At 50.3% G+C, this 21216-nt stretch overlaps 1 protein-coding gene across 5 annotated transcripts in view; it reads left to right on the top strand.

Moving 5' to 3' along the window:
* The window catches only part of XXYLT1 (xyloside xylosyltransferase 1), a 164051-nt gene that overhangs the window by 66709 nt on the left and 76126 nt on the right, over positions 1 to 21216 (top strand). The window contains exon 1 of one of the 5 annotated variants that reach the window (XM_081831868.1): positions 13822 to 14247. The exons of the other annotated variants lie outside the window; for them this stretch is intronic. Coding sequence (XP_081687994.1) covers positions 14022 to 14247 — 226 coding nt within the window. The 5' untranslated portion in view covers positions 13822 to 14021. Of the gene's footprint in view, positions 1 to 13821; positions 14248 to 21216 lie in introns of those variants that run through there. 5 annotated transcript variants of the gene reach the window in all.

The raw sequence follows: 21216 nt of genomic DNA, 5'->3' as shown, positions 1-21216 counted from the left end.
AATGCAAACCAAGCAGGATGTATTCTCTGAAAGGACTGTTTACAAGCTTTTGGCAGTGGGAGTAACACACCCTGCTTATCCAGTAAGCGTCATTCTGTGGCAGGAGGCCTGCCCACTTGAGTGTAGGGCTAATCGGTTTATCTGGAGAGTGATCTGAGATGCAAAACCTTTAGAATGGAGATGCTACATGCGGTCCCCTGTATGGCCGAAGCTATGGTACCGCTACGGCGAACAGGTTGCCTTGCTGTCCCTGTCTGGGGAGATTGGCAGCAGCAGCAATGGCTGGTATTAACTGAGTGCGTACTAGATGCCAGCCACGAATCTAAGTGCTTTGTGAGTCCTGACCCTTAATCTGCACAGCCTCCGCATGAGGTAAGAAAGTGGCTACCAGAGTTTTGTGAAAAATCCAGCACAAAGAGGTTAGGTGACTCGCGCATGAGCACATCCCTGGTTGAGTGGCTGGCACGGTGTTCGGAAAGCTGATGACTAGGAATCAGAGGATTTGGGTTAATGGGTCAGGGTGCCCTTCACGGTGTCGGGCACAAGGCAGGAACTCTGCCAGTTGCAGTTTTTAGTCCTGTTGGTCTGGAATTGGACTGGAGAAGTGGGCCGCCTCTTGACATAGAAAGTGTGTTTGTCATAGCATATGTCACTGGAGATCTTGGAGGACCAGGGCTGTCAAGAAAAACACTACAGCTCATTTGGAGCTAACCTCAGAATTTAGCCAGAGAGCTTAGTCTGTGAGTTAATTAGGTAATTCATCCATCTTCCCCGCCTATTCCCATGCACACTGCAGTGGGGAAGGGTATAGCCTATGGAGAACACGGTGGCTTAGACGCTAGCTCTGCCAGATACCACCTGTGGGCACTTAACTACTCCAGGCTCCAGGTGCCCCACTTGGTGAAGTGAGGATAAGAAAACACCCATCTCCAGGGTTGCTGTGACAACCAAATGAGTTATATACAGAAGTAACTTAAAATGATAGCTGGCACATGGTAAGTATTCAAACAGTGTTCATGTACTAGTATTGTTGCTAGTAATGACTATTCTTCTACTCAATCCCTTATTCCTCAGAGTATTGGGGGTGTTTGCTAAAATAACACAAAGCTAAAAAAATAAAAACAAAGAGAGACCATGGCTGAATATATAGCAAATGAAAGCATAGACCTCAGAAAAAGCCGGAAACACGTGCCTACTTGCAGAAAGAGCTTCTCAGCCCGCAGCCGGTGCAGAAAGAGTGAGCACTGTGATTTACTTAGCTCTCGTCATCAGAGACGAGGAAGCCATGCTTTCTCAAGCGTTTCCTTCTGAAATACGCTAACACCTTTATTTCTCTTTTCATGGAGGAAAATGGGCTCTAAGTTCTAATCTCCTGGCCCATGGCCGGGCTCTGTTCACTGCCCATGGTCCGCTGGGGAAGCCTCTACCCCAGCTTAACCATGTCTTTCACTCCCCGCTATACTCTCCACCTGCTTGTCTTTTGTCCAAACTGAATTCTTTGCAGTCAGTGGGGCATTTTATATTTTGGTTTGTGGTCAACTCTCCTTAGCCAAGCAGGGATGAACCAGGTCACTTTTTTTTTTTTTTTCTTTACAGCTAACGGTCTACCACCTCATCTTTGGAAATCTCTTATGACCAAAGTCTTGTGGTAGTAATAGGGTTCTTGTAGTTGCTCCTAAGGAGAAATCCTGTTTCTCTGCGCTCCTGGTGAGCGGATGTGCATAGGCTGAGGGAGCCGTGCGTGCCTCTCCAGCCTGCTCTCGGTGTGGGTGGCGCAGTGCTCGTGTGGCCCGATCACGTTGGCCATGGCGCCGGCTGCTCCGGCCACCCGTCCCTGCTGCTGCCGGGTCCCCCTTGGCCAGACGGGGCCAATGGAGCCCTGGGGCTAGGAGGGGCTGTGGGAGCTGGTCCCAGAGGCTGACTTTTATCTGTTTGTTTGCGTATTTCCAAGGGCTACCGAGCCAGGAAGAGGAGCAGCCCCCCTAGAAAGAAAAAGGAACAGGAAACCGTTCAAAAGGGCATAATGAGATGAGAAAAGCAGCCGGAAACAGCTCGGAAATCGGGGGAGGCTGTAGCCAAAGGAAATCAGTCTTGGGGACCAGGCAGGACAGAGGGATAAATCATCTGCAAACCTTTGAGACACCGTCCTTCTTGGCCCTGCCTAGCCAGGTCTGCAGGGTGGAAGTGTCCTTTACGGTTACTAAGGGGCTTTCTGTGCCACTCCCACCCCCTGGCGTCAGTGTACAGATCTGGGGATCTGGACTTAGAAATGAATGTGTGGCACAAACAATGAATCATGGAACCCTACATCTAAAACTAATGATATAATGTATGGGGATTAACATAAGAATAAAAAAAAAAGAAAGGAGACCTAGCGACCAGGACAGTGACCAAAAAAAAAAAAAATGAACGTGTGGCCTGGGATGCCTGGGTGGCTCAGTTGTTTAAGCATCTGCCTTTGGCTCAGGTCATGATCCCAGGGTCCTGGGATCGAGTCCCGTGCTGGGCTTCCAGCTCAGCCGGGAGTCTGCTTCTCCCTCTCCCTCTGCCTCTCCCCCTGCTTGTGCTCTCTCTGTCTGCCTCTCTCTCAAATGAATAAATAAAATCTTAAAAAAAAAAAAAAGAAATGAATGTATGGCCTTCATGGCCAGCCCCTCCCAGGTGCTGCGTGGCCATCTGCCCTCCTTGCACCTCTTCTTCTCCTCCCCCCGCCTCGCCCTGCAAAGGTCAAAAGCACTCTCCCAGGAAGCCCCGGAGCCCCAGGTTGCTCCTTGATGCAGCTCAGAGATTTCTGTCCCTCGCCAGTGGCTCCATCACTCCGTTTCACCCAGTCCTGCTCTGCAGCATGGAGTTCTGGTCTGTGTGTGGGGCAGAAAAAACAGGAGGGAGAGGGGAGATGGGGTGTAGCATGGGGAGCGCAGAGGAGGGGTTCTCAGAGGTGCACACCCCAGTGACACATCATGGGGGTGCAGACACAGGGCTTCCTGGGCAGAAGCCACACTGAGGAAATCAGTTGGCAACTGTGGCTTGCTTTTCAATTTGTGCCACATCTTTACTACTCTCAGTGAGATTTGGGAAATCACCTTTAAATGTTTCCCTCACAGGAAGGATGAAATGGAGTCCCCAGTTAACAACTGCTTTCCTCTGGGTGAGTCAGACTAGTTTGTTTCTGTTTCTTGGGATTGATTATGAATGTGTAACCTAACAATGCCCCTTCTGGGGTTTCTGTCTCACTGCTGTCCCCCACACACCCCCAACTCTTCACACGTGCCCGCATACACATGCACACACACAGATCTCTTCAGCTCCCTGATTTTTTGGCTGGGATTCAGGTTCAGCTGAACTAGGACGTGACGGCAAACCCGTCCTTGAGCCTTCCATATCCTTTTCTGGTCAGACTATTTATTGAACACCGCAGTTTTTAGTGGAGATAAGGGAGTTGTTGAATTGGGTCAGAGAATTTCAGGGTTGGGAAAAACTCGAAGGCACAATCCCTCTGTCAGTTCTCGAATCTCCTCTGTGGCATCCCTGGAGAGTGAGATGATATGGTGCAAGCCGCTTGGACTCCCTATGGCAGGGAACTGCCGCCACCAGAAGCAGCCTCTTTCATCTTTGGACATGTTTGGATTTCAGAAACTTCTTTCTTACATTGTCCAAAACCTGCTTTTATCTGTTGATGCTTGTACCAACTCTTAACCTCAGTGAAGAAGCCTAGTTCCTTTCTTTCAGGAATTCAAAGGCGGCTTTGAGTCAGGGGAAACAGCCCCAGTTTCCTCGTGTGTTCCCCCCAGGAAATACTTCCAGACTGCCCATGATCCAGATGCCTGCTTTTGGGCATGCTGCTGCTGGTCTCTGTGCCTCTGAAAGTATGGGGCTCAGATCTGAATAGGAGAGTACTTCAGAGGCGGGCGTCGTGAGAGAGGGACAGGCGCAAAGCAGAGTGCGGAGTAGGGCGACGTTCCCACCTCTGCGTGTGAGGCATTGCCCCTCTGTTGATGTAGCTGCATGTCAGTTCGTAGTTGATGGCTGCATCCTGCTGGAGATGAAGTGCTTGGGGTTACAGCAAATTCCTGCACCCCCCCCCCCCCGCAATGTGGTGTTAGACCACATAATGAGACTTCCTGGGGTGGGCAGGGCAGGCTTCCTAAACTGGTCTGGAAATGACCAGTGAGAGCAGGGAAGGAGACCGGCCTGGGGTTCTTGTGGTGGTGGGGGCTGGGGTTGGGGTGAGGGTTTGTACAGGCCGGGGTTCGGTGGCTTGAACTTCCTGCTGGCACCCAAGAAGGGAGCACCCAGGCTTTCTTAGCAGCTTGCCGAGGTTTTCGGGACAGAGGAGAAGAGGGAGGCACGGGGCTTGAAAGTTGTCGGCAGTGAAATGACAGAAAGCGGAAGCACGCCGCTGTTGTGTCTCTGCCGTGTGACCTTGGCAAGCTGGTCGGTGAGTTTGTGTGTCTCCTAACACACCCTCGGTGGACGTGGTTAACAGAGCAAGTCTGAAGCGAGAGTCCCGCGTTCACTCATTCGAGTTCAGCTTGCCGTTGAGGCCCGTCCTCAGATCCGGCTCCCAGGGCTGCGGCCAGAAGGAGGGCAAGACTGCCCAGTGAGCGGTACAGACGCAGAAACAGCTAATGGGACCCCATGCACCCACGGTAGGATTATGTAATAAACAGTGTGAGGGAGGGAGCAAGCCTGCATGGATCACCAGCAAAGTGTCTGAGCATGAGGAATTCGGCAGGAAGACACCCCCTGCAGCCTGAGGAAGGGGCAGAGCCCTGAGCTGGATGTGCTGATGTGAGGGTCCAGAGAGACGGGTGGCAGGTGGCCCCAGACATGCAGCAGAGGGGACGTCAGCTGTGTCCGCAGGCCCGGGGAATCCGTTCCCAGGCAGGGGTTTGGGCATTCCTGCCCCTTGGTTCTGAGTGGCCATGCCCTGCGTCTAACATCACACTTTCAGCAGACACTGTGGGCATGTGTTCTGTGAGGTAAGGAGTGTTGCTATGGGAACAGTGACTTTGGCGTCTTCTTACTGACTTACTCACATTGTCAATTCCAGCTGCATACTTCTGCCTTTTGACTGTTCGGAGTCCCTAGGGAAGCATAAGGGAGTCAGTGCACATAAGCTGTGGTGTGATACAAGCTAATGTCCTGCCCTGCTCCACTTCCCCAGCCTCTCCGACATCAGGATGTGTCCAGATGTGGGGAACTGGAGGAGCTGAGGGAGGGGCACGATAGACTAATCGAGTAATCCCAGAGTGTCAGAGGTGGGACACACTGATGGTTCACAAGCGTGGATTGCTGTGTTTGGGACTGAGTAACAGAACCCAGATTCATCTTCACGATCCGCTTCTCCACATTTCATCCCAGTTATTCTCAGATCATGGGGGTGGAGTATGAGCCCAAAGATAATAGAATTACCTGGAGGGGATTTCAACATTCTGTGTAGCCCTCCTCTACCTGAGATTGTGATATGCACCCCAGGGTGGGGCAAGAGTGTCCTTCATCCTTACAGGTCATTACTGGAGTGTGATCCCATTGTTAAAATTATGTCCTATCTTTTAGATGTGTGAGCCGATAGAAGATTCTGCATGCTCACCTTATCTGTGCCTTGACTGAGCTACTATATGCTGACATTATCTGCATTAGTAAGGCGAGGCTGGACTGGGCTGCAGTAACAAACATGCCCTGAAATATCAGTGCTTTAATACCTATATTTTTTTCCCTCCAAGCAAATTTCACTCTGGGCATATAGCCCTTTAGGGCAGCTTCCTTTCAAGCAATAACCCAGGGGTCTAGGCTCTTTCCATCCAGCAGCCACACCACCTGGAACTCACAGCTCGCAGGGGAAGAGGGGACGGGGCTGTACAGTGGCTTCCCACTGTTCCAGTCCAGAAGTTACCCCCATCACTGCTGCTCATGGTCCATTATCCGGGAACGAGTTAGATGGCCATGTGACTGCAGGGAGCCAGGAGAACAGGGTATGGGTGTGCACTAGCAGCGTCCTTATGTCTGTATCTGCCTGACACCTGCTTTTAGAAAGTTCCCTTTAGGACTGGTCCTAGAGATCTTCATCTGAATGTCCCACAGGTACGTCAAAGTCAACATGTATCACAGAACTGATTATCTTCTTCTCCTAAGTTTGCCTTTCCTTATCTTGGCAGATCATAGGTTGCCTGATCTCCTCTTACACTTCCCTTCCTCCCTCATTTCCCCTGGGATTGTCAGATGGTCTCACCAGTTCTCACACCTATCTCTTGATGGCTCTGCTCTCTTTTCCTATCTACAGGGCTGATGCTCAGTCCATGCAGACTGTATGGCTACTAAGGTCGTAAAAATTTGAAATACTGGGGGCGCCTGGGTGGCTCAGTTGGTTAAGCGACTGCCTTCGGCTCAGGTCATGATCCTGGAGTCCCGGGATCGAGTCCCGCATCTGGCTCCCTGCTCGGCAGGGAGTCTGCTTCTCCCTCTGACCCTCCTCCCTCTCATGCTCTCTGTCTCTCATTCTCTCTCTCTCAAATAAATAAATAAAAAATCTTAAAAAAAAAAAATTTGAAATACTGACATTCTGGTGGGTAAGTTGCCACAACCCCTATGCCCAGCAACACTGGCCTGGCCGGACCTCTAGGAGCCTGCTGCAGTGGTCCAGGTGGCCACCTTTCCCTTTGGTTGGCTTTGCTTTGTGCTCTGTTGACCTGTGGGCCCTCTTTTTACTTGTCAGGTCCTGCCACTTGTCTTCTAAGTACTTGGGTTGAGGATCACCTCCTGGGTGTCCTCGCCTGACCCCCTCTCCCCCCAGAGTTTTCTGTTTGCCTCTGTGGCCCTGAGAACACAGCCCTGATTGCTCTTTGGAATAGCTGTTTTTCTAGTCATCCCCATGAGACACTCAGCTCCTTAAGTGGATAGCTTCCTCACAGTGAATCTGGTTCTGGGAGAGTCTTGTATTTCCTTCTTTAAAAAACAGTAGTTGTGGGCTGTGCCAAGCATGGTACTGGGTACTGATATTATAAGCCCTCATGGAGCCTACAGTCTCATGAGAGAGGCCGGCCATAAGTAAATAAACAAATAAATATGTAATTACAAATAGTGAAAAGTCCTAAGAAGAAAAAGAATGGGGTACCTAGAGTAAGAGAGTATAAACAAGTCCTTGGGCTTGGTCTGTAGGGTCCTGATCCTAGGACCCCTCTCCTCAGCCCCTAGGGAGGGAAGTGAAAGGTGCATTTTTTTTTTTTAATGTATATTTATTTTAGAGAGAGAGAGAGCATGCATGGGGGGAGGGGCAGAAGGAGAGGGAGAGAGAGAATCTCAAGCTGATTCCTGGCTGAACTCTCCACTGGGCAGGGCTCGATCCCATGACCCTGAGATCATAACCTGAGCCAAACTCAAAAGAGTCAGACACTCAACTGACTGAGCCACCCAGGCACCCTGAAAGGTGCATCTTTTGAGGGTCTGGTGACTTGAGATAAAGTGGGGTGGGGACTGTGAGGTTTTCTTGACATCCGATAGCGAGGCTGCATTTCCTGGCTGCCATGAGACTTGGTTTATAGGACGCTGACATGGGATGACCCATAGGCTTCATTAAAACAAGGCAGTCACCAGAGAAGTGCCTGCATGGCCTCGTGTCCTCCTTGTGCCATGGGCTTCCTGTCCAGCCGCTGGCTCAGTGACTGTACCCCCTATAAGTGAGGGAGCCAAAGGCTATGCCCTGTAGTGTTCCTGCTGACACCGCTTCTGTGGTCTCATCACCTGTAGGAGGCATCCCAGGAGTGACGGCTGGTGACTGTCCTTCAGGGAAAAGGGGTGGTGGCCTCTGATAGGCAACAGGAGGGACTCTCTGGCAGGAGCAGGTGCTTGGTAGGGAGCAGAGCAGTACCTGCTTTGTAAATGGAAGCTCACTTCATCCAAAGAGATTCCTTTAAATACAATTCCGTGGAGCTCGTATTTTACCCCAAGTTGCTTGCCTGGTGCAGTGGGGATGGTGGGAGGAAGGAACTTTGGGGAAATAGGAAGCTCACTGGCCGTTTGAAAATCAGAAAGGAAAGTGAAAGAGCTTTGAAATGATGCTTTTCATCACTGAGAAAATAGGATTCAGTTAATAAAAATATAGTGTCATGCCAGTTTTTTAGGCATATATTGAGTGTGCCCTGGGAAGTGGTTTTTCTTGGCCAAGTCTTAAAAACCTCAGTGTCATTTGGCATCAGGCACCACTAAAGTCAGCTGCCTCCCCGTGTAGGTACTGTGTCGGTGGTTGTAGGGTTAGAACTGGAAGGGGCCTGACGGACCCCCAGGCCTCGCCCCTTGTTCTACAGATGAGGAAGTGGACCCGGGGGCCACAATGAGGCCGACCACTGTGACAGGGACCCCGTGAGCCACACTGGCTTCCTGGCCTCACCAGAACCACTGATGAGGAATCAGGAATGCTGCCTGTTGGGTCACTGGCATGTGTCCAGCTCCAGAACATCTGGAAGCTCCTCTTGCCTTCCCATCCAAGATGGGCGGAAGGAGCTGCCCTTCCTTGGGGCCCTGTGGAGGGTGGGCCACTGGGTGGCTTGGTAAGCATTAGTTCTGTTCTTTTTTTTTTTTTCTTAAGATTTTATTTATTTATTTGACAGAGAGAGACACAGCGAGAGAGGGAACATAAGCAGGGGGGGTGGGGGAAGGAGAAGCAGGCTTCCCGCCGAGCAGGGAGCCCGATGTGGGGCTCGATCCCAGGACCCTGGGATCATGACCCGAGCTGAAGGCAGACGCTTAACGACTGAGCCACCCAGGCGCCCAGCATTAGTTCTGTTCTTTGTTCGGTTTCTCTGTCCCGGGAGTCAGAAGGAGCAAAGTAGCCTTCGGGGAGGCTGTTCAGGAGCTGTTGACTTCAGAGCCACTGGAGGGAGCCCCCCCTGTTATCTGTGAATACTCTCGTTGAGGCCCCCACCCTTTGTGTGTGGCCCCAGCTCGTAGCAGGGCAGGGCCACGCTGTGCTGGGCCGGTGCCTCCTCACTGGGTGGTGGGAGAACATGGAGTGTTTGTGTCCGTGGCACTTAGGCAGATTCTTGGTACCCATAGAGGGGGGTGGGCCAAGCAGCCCCAAGTAGGGGGACCTCAGCTTTGTTTCCCACCCCCCAGGCTTGGGCTCTAGTCAGCCAGTCCCAGAAAAGCTTGAGCTCCTCTGTCTGCAGCCTCACACCAGTCTGAACGATGGCTTTAATTCAGAGCCTCTTCCTCTCTTGTCCTGACTGTTACAGCTGCCCATTAACTGTCCCCCTTCTCAGTCTGGCCCCTCTACACAGCCTGGGAGGGCTTTGCAGTACACAGGCCGGACCCTGTCAGTCTTCTGCTCAGCAGGCCCCTGGCTCCCTGCCATCCCTTGCCCCCAGACCGCCTCTCTAGCAGCCTCACCTCCCCTGTGCCCCTCACAAGTCCTTTACCCGAACCAAGCTGGCTGGCTTTCTGCTCTCCCAGCAGGGCTTCCAAGCTCGCATGACCCTGCCTTTGCTGACGCCAGGCTCTCCTGGAATTCCAGTTCCCACCGAGAAAAACTCTGGTGCCTATCAGTGCTTCAAAGCCTGTTGTGGACTGAATTGTATACCCCCCAAATTCAGATGTGGAAGCCCAACTCCCAAGGTGGTGGTATTTGGAGATGGGCCTTTGGGAGGATATTAGGGTTAAATGAGGTCATAAGGGTGGGGCCCTGGTCAAATGGGATTGGTGTCCTTATTGAAGAGGGAGAGTGGCCAGAGCGTGGCTCTCTCTGAATGAGCACAGAGGAAAGGCCTGTGAGGACACAGGGGAAAGGTGGCCATCTACAAGGCAGGAAGAGACCCCTCAGCGGAAAGTGAATTTGTCAGCACCGAGGTTGTGGACTTTTGGCCTCTCGGACTGTGAGAAAATCAGTGTCTCTCATGTAAGCTACCCAGTGTGTGGTATTTTGTTATGGCATCCTGAGCTGGCCAAGACAAGGCCCGAGTGAGTAACAAGTCTTCTCTGGTGTGCCTGCTCGCTGCGCCCACAGCACTGCCTACCCCCACTCCGACGCCCCGGACCCTGAGCGCAGGTGTCTTTGGGTGCACGTTGTTGCTGTTACTTCATCTCTATCACTAGTCTGTGAGCCGTTCCAGGGCAGAGACCTTGTTTTGCTTTGCCTAATCAGAGAGCCAGATGTCATATATTTATTCAACTAATAATTGAATGAAAATTGAATGAATTAACCCCCACCCCCACCCCACACCGGACTTCTTTACAGGTGGCTGCCGGGCTGTGGGCTTTTACGGCCACTTTTCTGGTCTCCCTGCTCTTGATGATCACTTAACCTGATCCCTCCCATGTACTGATATGTGGGTGGGGCGGGCGTGGCGGAGGGGGGCCCCACGGTGCTGTTTTCCACCCTCATTAGGCTCTGGTTTGTGTGACTTTCCCGGCCCAGCCGGTGGGAGGAAAGGAACTGTTGTGGCGATAGCACGAAGGAGAGCCGAGGCCAGGACCAGAACCGGCCCGTAAGGACAGGGAGGAGTTGGGGATGGGGAGTGTGCCCGGGTCCCTGTGCCTTCCTCGTATGGCCTTCCTTGAGGAGCCACAGTTGCTTCCTCTGTCTTCGGACCCCAGCCCCCTAGAAACTAGGTGACAGAAGCAGTTCCCTAGATGGGGGAGCTCTGTTACAGCTCTCAAGCTGAGCATCTTCACTGCTGAGAGCACAGCCCCGAGAGCCGGGGTGCCCGAGGGGCACGTCACGTCCAAGGCCAGGACCCCTGGCCGGGGACAGAGGCACAGAGAAGTGCCAGGTCTGCAGAGGGGGGAGGCTGCCCAGTCAGGCCACCCTTCTGCCCTGCTAGAGTCCCCTGGTGGGTCTGATGCCTGCCCACCGCACGCTCTGGCCACAACTTTCACACACACCCCCTTTTCGTACAGATGTGCTAAAGGCCGGCCCTGGTTTTTCACCAGTGACTTCCTCTGCTCTCTCTTCCCCTGGATCTTGGCTTTTCTCTTTTCCCATCGTTCGGATCTCAGCTCAAATGCTGCTTGTGCAAAAGGCCTTCTCTGTCTCCTCAACTTCACTTGCCCCTCACCATATCATGTTGCACCCCCCTCCTCAGCTTGCTTCTCCCCACAGCATTCACTGCTGTGTGGTCGTCTCATCTAGACTGGGGCTGACATGAAAGCAGGGCCCTGAGCTGTCTTCCCTGCTCCATCTGCAGTGGCTGGAACACCTGGCACATAGCAGGGGGGCTAATAAATATTTGTTGGATGATCAAAAGAATTCGAAGTTATCCGTCATGAATGGGAAAAGCATCCCGAGTCTCAGAACTGTACAGTGCGTTGCTGGCGTGTGCGGGCTTGGTGGGCTGAGCACTCAGAGGGCCTGGCTCTGTGCTCCCCCTGGACTGGGAGGGAAAGCAGGGCTGTGCTCACACTGTCAGCCTCTGGGGGCGTGTCTACTCCCGAGTGGTGTATTTCTAGCAACACTGACTTTTTGCTTTTTCTATAGCATGTCAAGCCTCTCATGAGACGCAGAAGGTAAATTTGGTGCAGTTCTGGATTTTCCTTTTGAAAAGGGGGCTCCATCCTTGAACAGAAGATCATAGCTCTGCCTGAGCTAGAAGTGTTTTGGGCAGTCAGGAAGACCTTGAAGTTTTAGAGACCATTTATATCAAAGGTATTAAAGTTAACCAGGCATTGCAACTGTACTTAAGATAGGAGTGGAGGTGAAAGTGTTTTAAAAAAAAAACAGGACTCATCCTGGCTTCCACAGAAAAGGAACATTCCTTTTTCTTTTGGTATGTGTTTGGTGTTCCTATGACCACAGAGTCATGCCCGGTTTTATAATTGAAATCATTTGGGAATCGTTTTCAGCTTGTTCAACTCTGCTGTCACTGACAGTTACCGAACTCCGTACCTGGGTATTGCTCACTAATGACTAAGCATGTCACAATTAACTGTTATATGAATTGCACAGAGGCAGCATCAACCCTTAATAATGGACTGGCATATTCATAAACAAATTTGCCCTGACCTAGTCTTCCATTAGCCAGACCATAAACACTGCCATGTGGGACACTCTGCCTTAGTAGAGCAGAGAACAGGGCAGGTCAAGGCCTCCCTGCTGAATCAGAGCACTGTAGGTTAGGACAACAGCCGAGACACCAAAAATCTGGACACCATCCTGCCAAGAAAAGGTTAAAATGTCATGTTTCCATAGGAATTCTCAAGTTTTTCCTTCATACAGGCATGCGGGAAATTAAACCACAAGAAAGGCCAAGTTGAATTTCTTAATCCACCGCAAACAATGAAATTTGAAATGTGGGCTTATGGTTGGAAAGTGACTGGGTAAAAATAGTGCCAAATGACTCAACAAATCAGCCTCTTAGGCTCCTAGAGCCACTACTGCTGGTAGGCTTGGTAGCAGGACCCTGGGGCAGGGCTGAGCACAGCCTGCCTGCCTTTGGGAAGGTGGGGCTGCCAGGAGAACTCAGTTCCCACTCCTGACACCTCCTGCCCCAGTTCCCTGCTTACTCAATTCCAGAAGTGCCCCGTCCAGGCTTACCACTGCCCTTTGGTGCCATGACTCAGAGGGAGGCCCCTGGCCTGCCTTTGGGGGTGGGGTTCACTTGCACTCTCTGTTTTGGGGCAGTGGCAGCCGTATTACCTTCAGCCCCCATTTTCCATGGTGAGGTTCTCACCGTCATTTACCTGACCAGAGGGGCTTGCTCCGCCTCAGGCTAACCCCCTTTACTGCAGAGAGTTGACTGAACTTCCCATGCCTCGTGTATCTCACGGCTGCTCTTTCTTTTCTGGATTCCCTCCGTCCTAGAGTTCTGAGAATGCAAATTGGCCTCTGAAAGAAAGACTCATCACAGTAGACTTGAGGGTTTTTCTAAGCTGCTGAGATACCCAAAGCACCTGCCACTGGCCTTGGATTTCCAAGATGTAGTTGGCAAGAGGAGGTGTGGAAAATGTAGCAGAAATATACTTACATAAATGGCAGGAAAAAAATCAGATGAGAGTAACTCGCAGCTTCTTGTTTTCTTTTTCTTTTTACAAAAGAAATACCGGGGCGCCTGGGTGGCTCAGTCATTAAGTGTCTGCCTTCAGCTCAGGTCATGGTCCCAGGGTCCTGGGATCGAGCCCCGCATCGGGCTCCCTGCTCCTCGGGAAGCCTGCTTCGCCCTCTCCCACTCCCCCTGCTTGTGTTCCCTCTCTCGCTGGATCTCTCTCTGTCAGGTAAATAAATAAAATCTTAAAAAAAAATAAAAATAAAAATAAAAAAGAAATACCTTTGGAAATCCAGAAAGCTACCTTGTGGTGAAGTAGGAGGAAGGCAGAAGTCTCTAAACGGACTTGATCCTAGGAAAAAGATTATAAAAACGGGTAACTCTAGCCACCTTGAGAAGGAATCCTAAAAAAAATCTTGAGGTCATGGCAGATGCCTTAAATCTGATACATGTTGCCAGAAAATGGATATTTTCTAGGAAGTAGTTAATCCCTTTAAAAATGTTTTTAATTTAAAAGCAATACATGTCCATTTTGAGAAGATGAGAAGTATTTTTTAAAAGTGTACATTTTCTCCCAGTCTCGTGTGTGTGTGTGTGTGTGTATATATATATATGTATACACACATAAATACATAAAACTTTGTATATATTTAACATACTGATAATCATATAGTATGTATTATAACATTATATGTTTTAGAATATTAATTTGTTTCAGTGATTACAAAAGAATACATATGTATGGTAGAAATTTAGACGACCATAAAGAAGACATGTAAATAATCTGTAATGTCACTATGGGGCGAGGCTCTGTGTCGCTGGGCTCCAAAGATGACCTGTCTTATCAGCCATGGCTCCCAGTGCTCACAGCTTCATGTAGTCCCCCTGCTTGAATTTGGGCCGGCCCTGTGACTCGTTTTTGATGAATAAGATACTGTGGAAGTGACGCAGCAGGACTTGGAAGGCTTAGTCACCAGGAGCCACGCACTCTCTGCCTGGGTCTCTCGGAACACTTGCTCTCGGCAAGCTCCCTCTTGGAATCCAGCTGCCATGCCGGGCAAAGCCAACACCCCCGGGAGAGCCCCCATGACCGTGCTCCGGTGGACAGCCCAGCGGAGCACTCTTTGCCGACAACCAGTGGCAACTGCCAGCAGCGTGAGTAATAGGGACGTCCAGCCTGGCCCAGCCTTCTGGCCGACGGCAGCCTCCGCCCCTGTTTGTACCGTCCCCACAAGAGAGACCCGCCCCCCCCCCCCCCCAGCTGTGAGAACCACCGGTAAGTGTAGTTGACCCACAGAACCATGAGGGATAAGCATACACTGAAGATGCTAGCTTTGGGGTGGTTTGTTACCAGCAACAGATAACCTGGCATGGGTGTGGGTGGACTTCGAAGTAAACCTGTTTAAAGGGACTCAGACCCTAGAACCACCTACACCTAAAGTGTGCATTCCCGCTCCATCACTCACTAGCTGTATGACCTTGGGTGAGTTCTTTGGCTACTATAAACCTTAGTTCTCTACATTCGTTAAATGGAAACTGGGCGATTTAAAAGCATTCTAGTGTGCAGCACATAGTAGGTACTAAATCAATGTGAATTTCATATGTAATATTTATCACCATGAAAAATGGTCATAAGGGATGTTGGAAACAGCAGTGGTAGTGGCGGGAGCAGAGGATGTAAGTTGCAGTTTATGAGGCTAGGAACAATGTCCTTCCTTTCTGAACCTCTTCCACGCTGTCCTAGTACTTGGCACACAGTGGGGACTTTATGGCTTTCTTGGCTTGGCACGGCTGAGGTCAACAGAGCAAGGCCCATCTCCTGTGCCTAATCTATATATCTTGTGTTCTTCTGAGAACAAGCTGCTGGGTTATGAGTGGGGGGAAAGGGCCACCTCTGTTCAGAATCACGGGTGGCAGGGCCGGGAAGGGTCTTGGAGGGCATCTGTCCTAAGCCTCCTGTCTCTACAGTCTGGGAGAACTGATGCCCGGATGAGAGGTGGCTTGCTCAAGGCTGGACGTAGGGGTAGAGTCAGCCCTCTACCCCCATGCCCTGTCTACTCACACTTGCCTGAAGTTCCTGAAGTCACATTTCATTAAATAAGGTCGAGCCCATGGCATTGTTTGTTTTACAAAACAGAGAAAAGCCAGGGTGGGGTGGTGTTGCCTTCTGAAACTGTGATACTTGTTTCTCTCTTCAATTATTTATTTTTATGAGAATGCACCAGGGCGTGGTGCTGCTGGAGGTTTTTCAAGAGGGTCATTGTCTCCCAGCCAGGTGGGAGGTGCTAGGAGGATGGACCTAAAGTCCCAATGACAGCAACCCTGACATTCCCTCCTTGTCTAAGACCCCTGCGGTGGGTGGCACCAGAACCTTCCAGTCAGGGAGGAATTTGCTTGGTACGACCTGCTGTAAGTGGGGATGCCAGAAAGTTCTTCTTTACGGTAGAATACCAGTTAATAAACACAGAGGGAATGAAGGCATTGGAAAGTCACCGATTGCTGGTAACCATTATAGTAATCCTTTATTCAGATGAGAAGAGTCAATGGATGCTGAACCAGAGCAGGCACAAACTTGTTCAGGAAGAGGATATTTTCATAGTCTGGAAATGTTTCCCCCCATAATGCTGTTGTTACAGAGAACAAGTGGTAACTTCACAATGATCAAAAATTAACATCATTGATAATGGGACGGATTGACATGCTGTGCCCCCCGATGTGATCAAGCAAGAAGAACACAGTCTTGCTTCTGTGCTGTTCTTGACAAAGATGCATAACCTGAATCTAATTGTGAGGAAACATTAGACAAATGCACATTGAGGGAGATTTTATAAAACAATTGGCCTGTACTCCTCAAATTGTCCCCAGCCGTGGAAGATGAGGAAAGACTGCAGAACTACTTCAGGCAGAAGAGACCGGACCACTGTATGTCATCCTGAACAATGAATTTTGTTTCTGTGTTTGTTTTTGGACAATTGGCAAATTTTGAATGGGGCCATAGATTAAATGGCAGTGATGTATTAATGTTAATTTCCTGGGCTTGGTGATTGTACTCTTATTAGGAGAGTGGTCTTGTTTCCCAGGCAATACATACTGAAATATTTTAGAGCCTAAATTCTCTCTCTCTCTCTCTCTTTTTTTTTTTTTTGCTATCATCGGCAGTTATGTCAGTTTGGCATTAAATTTTATGTCCTTAATTAAAAATGGAAACAATTTTAATTTTACTTAATTAAAAAATAGAAACTAGTTAATTAAATGAAATTAAAATTTAATTAAAACAGGGAAATTAATTAATTAGTGCTTAGGTACAGTTCGGTAGACAGAATTTTTTCTATTGTAGGGTCTGGGATGGGAACAAGTTAGAAAGAGGGTTTCTTGAGTGCCCTGCTCCGTGGGAAGGCAGATTGGTCTTTTAAATGGAAGTTAGAATGGAGTCTTGTGACCTCTTCCTGTTCTTGAGTAATTCTTAGTACCCCGCAGACTCGGGCCCCTGTGGGGTTCCCCTTAACCTTGGTAAACAGGGATGAAAGCATTGAAATGCCGACTGTCTTGGTGGCAGAACCCATAAAATGAGGATAATAAACCCTACATGTAAGGATTAAATGAGGTAAAACACATAAAAATACCTAGCTCAGTATCTGGCCTTTGGAACCTCATTTTATGGGTGATGATAGAGAGTTCACTTTTTTTTTTTTTAACTGTAGCATAAAATCAATAAAATAACATGACATTTTGGCAAGAGGCCTGGCTCAGGAGACAGGAAGCCTGAAGAGCTATTTGACCATTGGCCAAGTCAGTCTGCAAACTGTCACGGGGCCACAGGTGCTGCTTCTGAAAAGATTAAAACCATATTTTTTTCTCCTGATGCAGAAGGTAAGGGAATGGTTAGGTCTTCACATATAAATCTCAGAAAGGTATTTCTGGGTTCCCAATATGGAGAAACTGGTTTTTCTCCGTGAAAGTTGTCATGCTGTGGATTTCTGGGCACAAGGAATGATGTTGGGCCACTCTCTCCTTGGCTGCCCCACAAGTCCCAGGAGAACCTGCTCACATCCCCGAAGGTGGGCTGCTTCTCCTTGGGGGAAAGTTGGCAATTCTCTGCCGGATTGCACTTCCCTCCTTGTGCAAACCTCTCAGTAGTGCGCGGCCCCGTCATGGTTGCAGGTCCTTCTGCTGTGCGCAGCTAGAGAGGGGGCAGGAGGCGACCTGGGCCTCTGAGGGTAGTGGTGGGCTGCAGGACCCCACGAAGGGAAGGATGAGTCTGTGGAGTGGAACGGACTCAGGAAGTTCAGCCACAGGAAAGAGTAAAGGATTCACCGTTCATACCAGGAAGAACTGCCAAAATACAGTTTTTCTTAGTGACATGAAAGATGGCCAAGGTGCCAGCCAAACTGTCCCTGCTTGCATAGCTGTTGTCATCAGGGCCCCTTGGGTCAGTGTCCTGGCCTACGGCATGACCAGGCAGTGTGCACGGAGTGTGCATTCAGCGCCAGGATGGAACAATGTGCTGGCCACACAAGAGGCCTGTCACCAAAAACAGTGTTAAGAGGTGGCATGGGTGCCCCCGTGTGAGGTATGGTGCTCACAGAACTCCCATGGCATTACAGAGACCGTTCGGGGATTATGATCCTGCTTGGAGGGTCTGCCCGGCTCTGTGGGGTCTGGCTAGCTCTGACATGTTCACCTTACTAGTGACCATGTCTGGATTCCAAGAGACACGTTGGGACACCGGGTGGAGAGCCGGGCTGGAAGGGAAGTGTGAGGCCGGTGGTGGAGGACAGGAGTCCTTCAGGGTGGCAGCCCGGGGCCGGCGGGCGCAGTCTCAGTGGTAGGCCAGCGAAGAGCAGGTGAGGGCTGAGCAGAGGTCTGGAAGGTGAGCGGGCAGGAGTGCAGGCAGGCGCACACCATCGGCTCCATTGCGGGGAGGGGACTGTGTGGACAAGGAAGAGGCGTGCGGGCATGGGTCAGATGACATGCACCTGGTTTCTCTTTTGCCGTTATTGACTGTGTAACCTCAGCAGACTTACTCCTTTGGGCCTCTGTTTCTTCATCTGTAGAGTAGGGGGAATTTCGTGCCAGCCGTGGAAGGACTGCTAGTTTCTGCTCTCTGTCTGTTCTCTCCTTTTTCCTTTATAAGCAAATCCCATTTATTTGGGAGCAACATTATGCCCAGTAAAAGCATTAATTTCCTAGCTTCCCTTGCTGCTAGGTGTGGCCATGTGACTAAATTAGGCACTTCCAGGAGGTTGCTGGAAGGGTCTGCCTTATTGCAGGGGGCAAGGGGGGGGGACCTTTCCCTTTCTTCCTCCTTGTTGTCTGGAATGCAGCCTGGTTGACTGGAGCCCAGGTAGCTGTCTTGCACCATTCAGAGACCTTGAGAGTGGAAACCAGAACTAGGATAACAGAATGGAAAGGTAGAAGGGGCCAGGACGTTTGATAGCTTTATGAAGCATCCCGACAATCCCTGGATGACTTAGCTTTGGCCTTATGTGTTATTCAAACCATTGTTACTGGACATCTTCTGTTACAGTAGCTGGACCCGACCCATACGGATGCACCTGCCCCAAGGGTTGTCGTAAGGTTTAAATGAGCTGAAGCATAGCAAAGAGTTTTGTGAGTTGGGAATGCACTTTGAACATTTTTAGGTGCTGTAAAAATACAAGCAATCAGTCCTGTCCTTGCCATTGTCATTTGAGGAAGCCTACTGGGCAGGGCTGCGGTGGACAGGCCCTGACAAGCTGGCTGAGCCAGGGGCACAAGTATGTGGCAGAACAGAGCATGGGGATGAGGAGCTGCTTGGTTAGTTTTCCTGATTTTACAGTGAATCTGCAAGTGTGGCCTGGGCTCAAATGCAGGGAAAGAGGGAGAGAGTGGTTGGGGGAGGTAAAAGAGAGGGCAGAGGAGCCCCCTCAATTACAAACAGGAGCCCCCACAATTCCAATTCAAAGAACCTGAGTGAGCCATTTGGAAAGTTGATCTGTGACCGTTCGGGCAGACCCATGGTAACCCGATCACTATTTTCAGAAAACACCTGTTAATTCTGCCCAAAGAGGATGGCTTGCTAAGCGGCCATCCCCAGAGGTCTATGAAAAAAGCCTGCTGGTGAAGAGCAGAGACCAGGCATCAGTCTCAGGGTTGGTGAACAAAGTGAGAATGTGGTCGTGCCCCAAATAGGAAGCAGGGCTTAAGCTTTTGCAGATAAAAAATAAACTCTCTAGCAGACCCCAGAGAGCTATAAGCTGTGGAGAGGTCAGCAGGGGCCACGGACATCTATGCCATAGAAATGAAAGAAAGGGGGATATTCTGCTTTCCAGATCTAAAATCCAGTTTCCTCTGCAGACTGAAATTCGTAAAGAAGTGCCTGAGCTATAATTTCATACTGGCAGTAGAAGTGAGAGGAAAACGGAGACCAGATGTTGTACGTGTGGTCGTATATTATATACGTCTCTAAAGTTTTTCAGCCAAGTTGGAAATCAATTCTGTCCTATCCTAAAGGATATGATTTATATACCTAGTCACTGAAGGCTTGAGGGGGTGAGGGAGGAGACGCATGTCACACTGTTGCTGGGGCAACAACTGTGTCTTTTCATAATAATTTGTTTTGTTTTGTCCACAAAACAGGAGCTGATGGTTATTAAAAAATGTGACTGCCGGCCCATAGCTCACAGTCAGTTTTCCATGCTTAATTTTGAGAGGGGAGGAGGAGGACTGGAAGAAAGAATTTGTTGTATAGCTAATACATAAAACTGACTGTGGTCATTAATTTCAACCTCTTGGCGCCCAAGCCTTTTACCAGCGCTGCTAACAGTTTGTATAAATCACTCTTAGGAACTCCATTTCCTCCCTTCTCTCCTCGCTCAGAGCCGTCTGCTGATGTGGAAAACAGAGCAGCCCAGGGAGAGTCAGGGGCGCCCTGACTGAGCAGCACCAGCAGAACCGAGCCTGCTGTGCGCATGGCCATCCGGGGGCTGGAGGGTAGAGTAGCATGGGGTGAAGAGTGAGCGTGGGCTTTAAGAGCCCCACAGATTCGATGTGAGCCCCAGCTCCACCGCTTCCCAGCCGTGTGATCTTGATTACCATACTTCCTCATCTCCTCATTTGTCACGCAGAAATAATCATGCCAATCTCGGAGTATTTGGATGCTTACCTGAATATAATAATATATGTTATACAGATCGACTGTGGTCATTGAAAATTTCCGTTCAGCTTTTGTGGCATGAAACCCCTTTTTCCTGAAATTTCTCCATTGGTCTCCGCTCAATGAAAGGGAACCCCAGGAGTTTTCCAGCTCACTGAGGGTAGGGGTTTTGAGGGGGGTGGTTGTGGGAAGTGGGAGCCCCTTCTCTGCCCACAAAAGTCCCAGTCACCACGCCAGGGTGGCCTAGAGCTGTCTGATGTTTTCACCCTTGATGTGACAGCATTTCTTGTGTTTAAAGATAGGGGGACTTTAAAAGGGACTCGGGGATGTCTGAAGGCTTTTCTCCGAAACCTGTGTGTGATGGATCAAACACACTATCCAGTGAGGAAGTCTGTGATCTCAACTCTGACGTTTCCTCGCTATGTTGCCTTAGACAAGTTGCCCAAACTCTCTGAGCCTTGGGTTTCTCATCTGAACACAGGAAGTACTAATGCCCACCCGACAGAAGTGTAGTGCAAGTTCATGAGCCGAGTCAGCAAGTGGAAAGCCCCTGTCTTGGGCCTGGCACACAGACGCCCTCTCTCTGCTCCTAGGGAGGGACCCTTTGGCTGACCAGGCTGGAGGAGCCCCAGGAGTCGGTGCCCAAGGCCTCGGACCCTTGGCGTGTTCCACCGTGTTCCTTGGTGGCAGCTTCCCTCATAGTTAGCCAGCTTCCTGCAGCCGGGCCTTACATGGTGCAGGCAGTGGAGAAGGGGGCTTTGGGGGCACAGGGAAAAGCCCAGCTGGGAAGTGACCCAAGTTCTCGGTTGGATAGGAGAACCACCACAACCCATTCCAAGTGCAGACGCCCTCAGGGATACAGCTGGGGTCGGTGCATTGTCGTGGCGGGTCTACCATGTGACAGCCTGAGACCCCGCAGCAGAAGCCAGTCCAGGGTGGCTGGCGTGGCGCATCAGGACTGGGCCTGTCCCTCAGGCCTCAAAACAGTTTCTCCCGGGCCATGGGCCTCCTACTGTTAGAGCAGGTCTCTACCCCTTTCGGTTGCCCTTCGGCTCCTGCAAGCCAAAAGTCCTGCCCAACAGCAGTGAAGCCCCAGAGGCTGATTGCTAC

Source organism: Leptonychotes weddellii, chromosome 1 (assembly GCF_054177405.1).
Source record: "Leptonychotes weddellii isolate Sample4059 chromosome 1, ASM5417740v2, whole genome shotgun sequence".
In the NCBI taxonomy this organism is placed as follows: domain Eukaryota; kingdom Metazoa; phylum Chordata; class Mammalia; order Carnivora; family Phocidae; genus Leptonychotes; species Leptonychotes weddellii.
The sequence above is the reverse complement of the archived record's forward strand: the minus strand, read 5'-3'. Positions and strand labels throughout refer to the sequence as shown.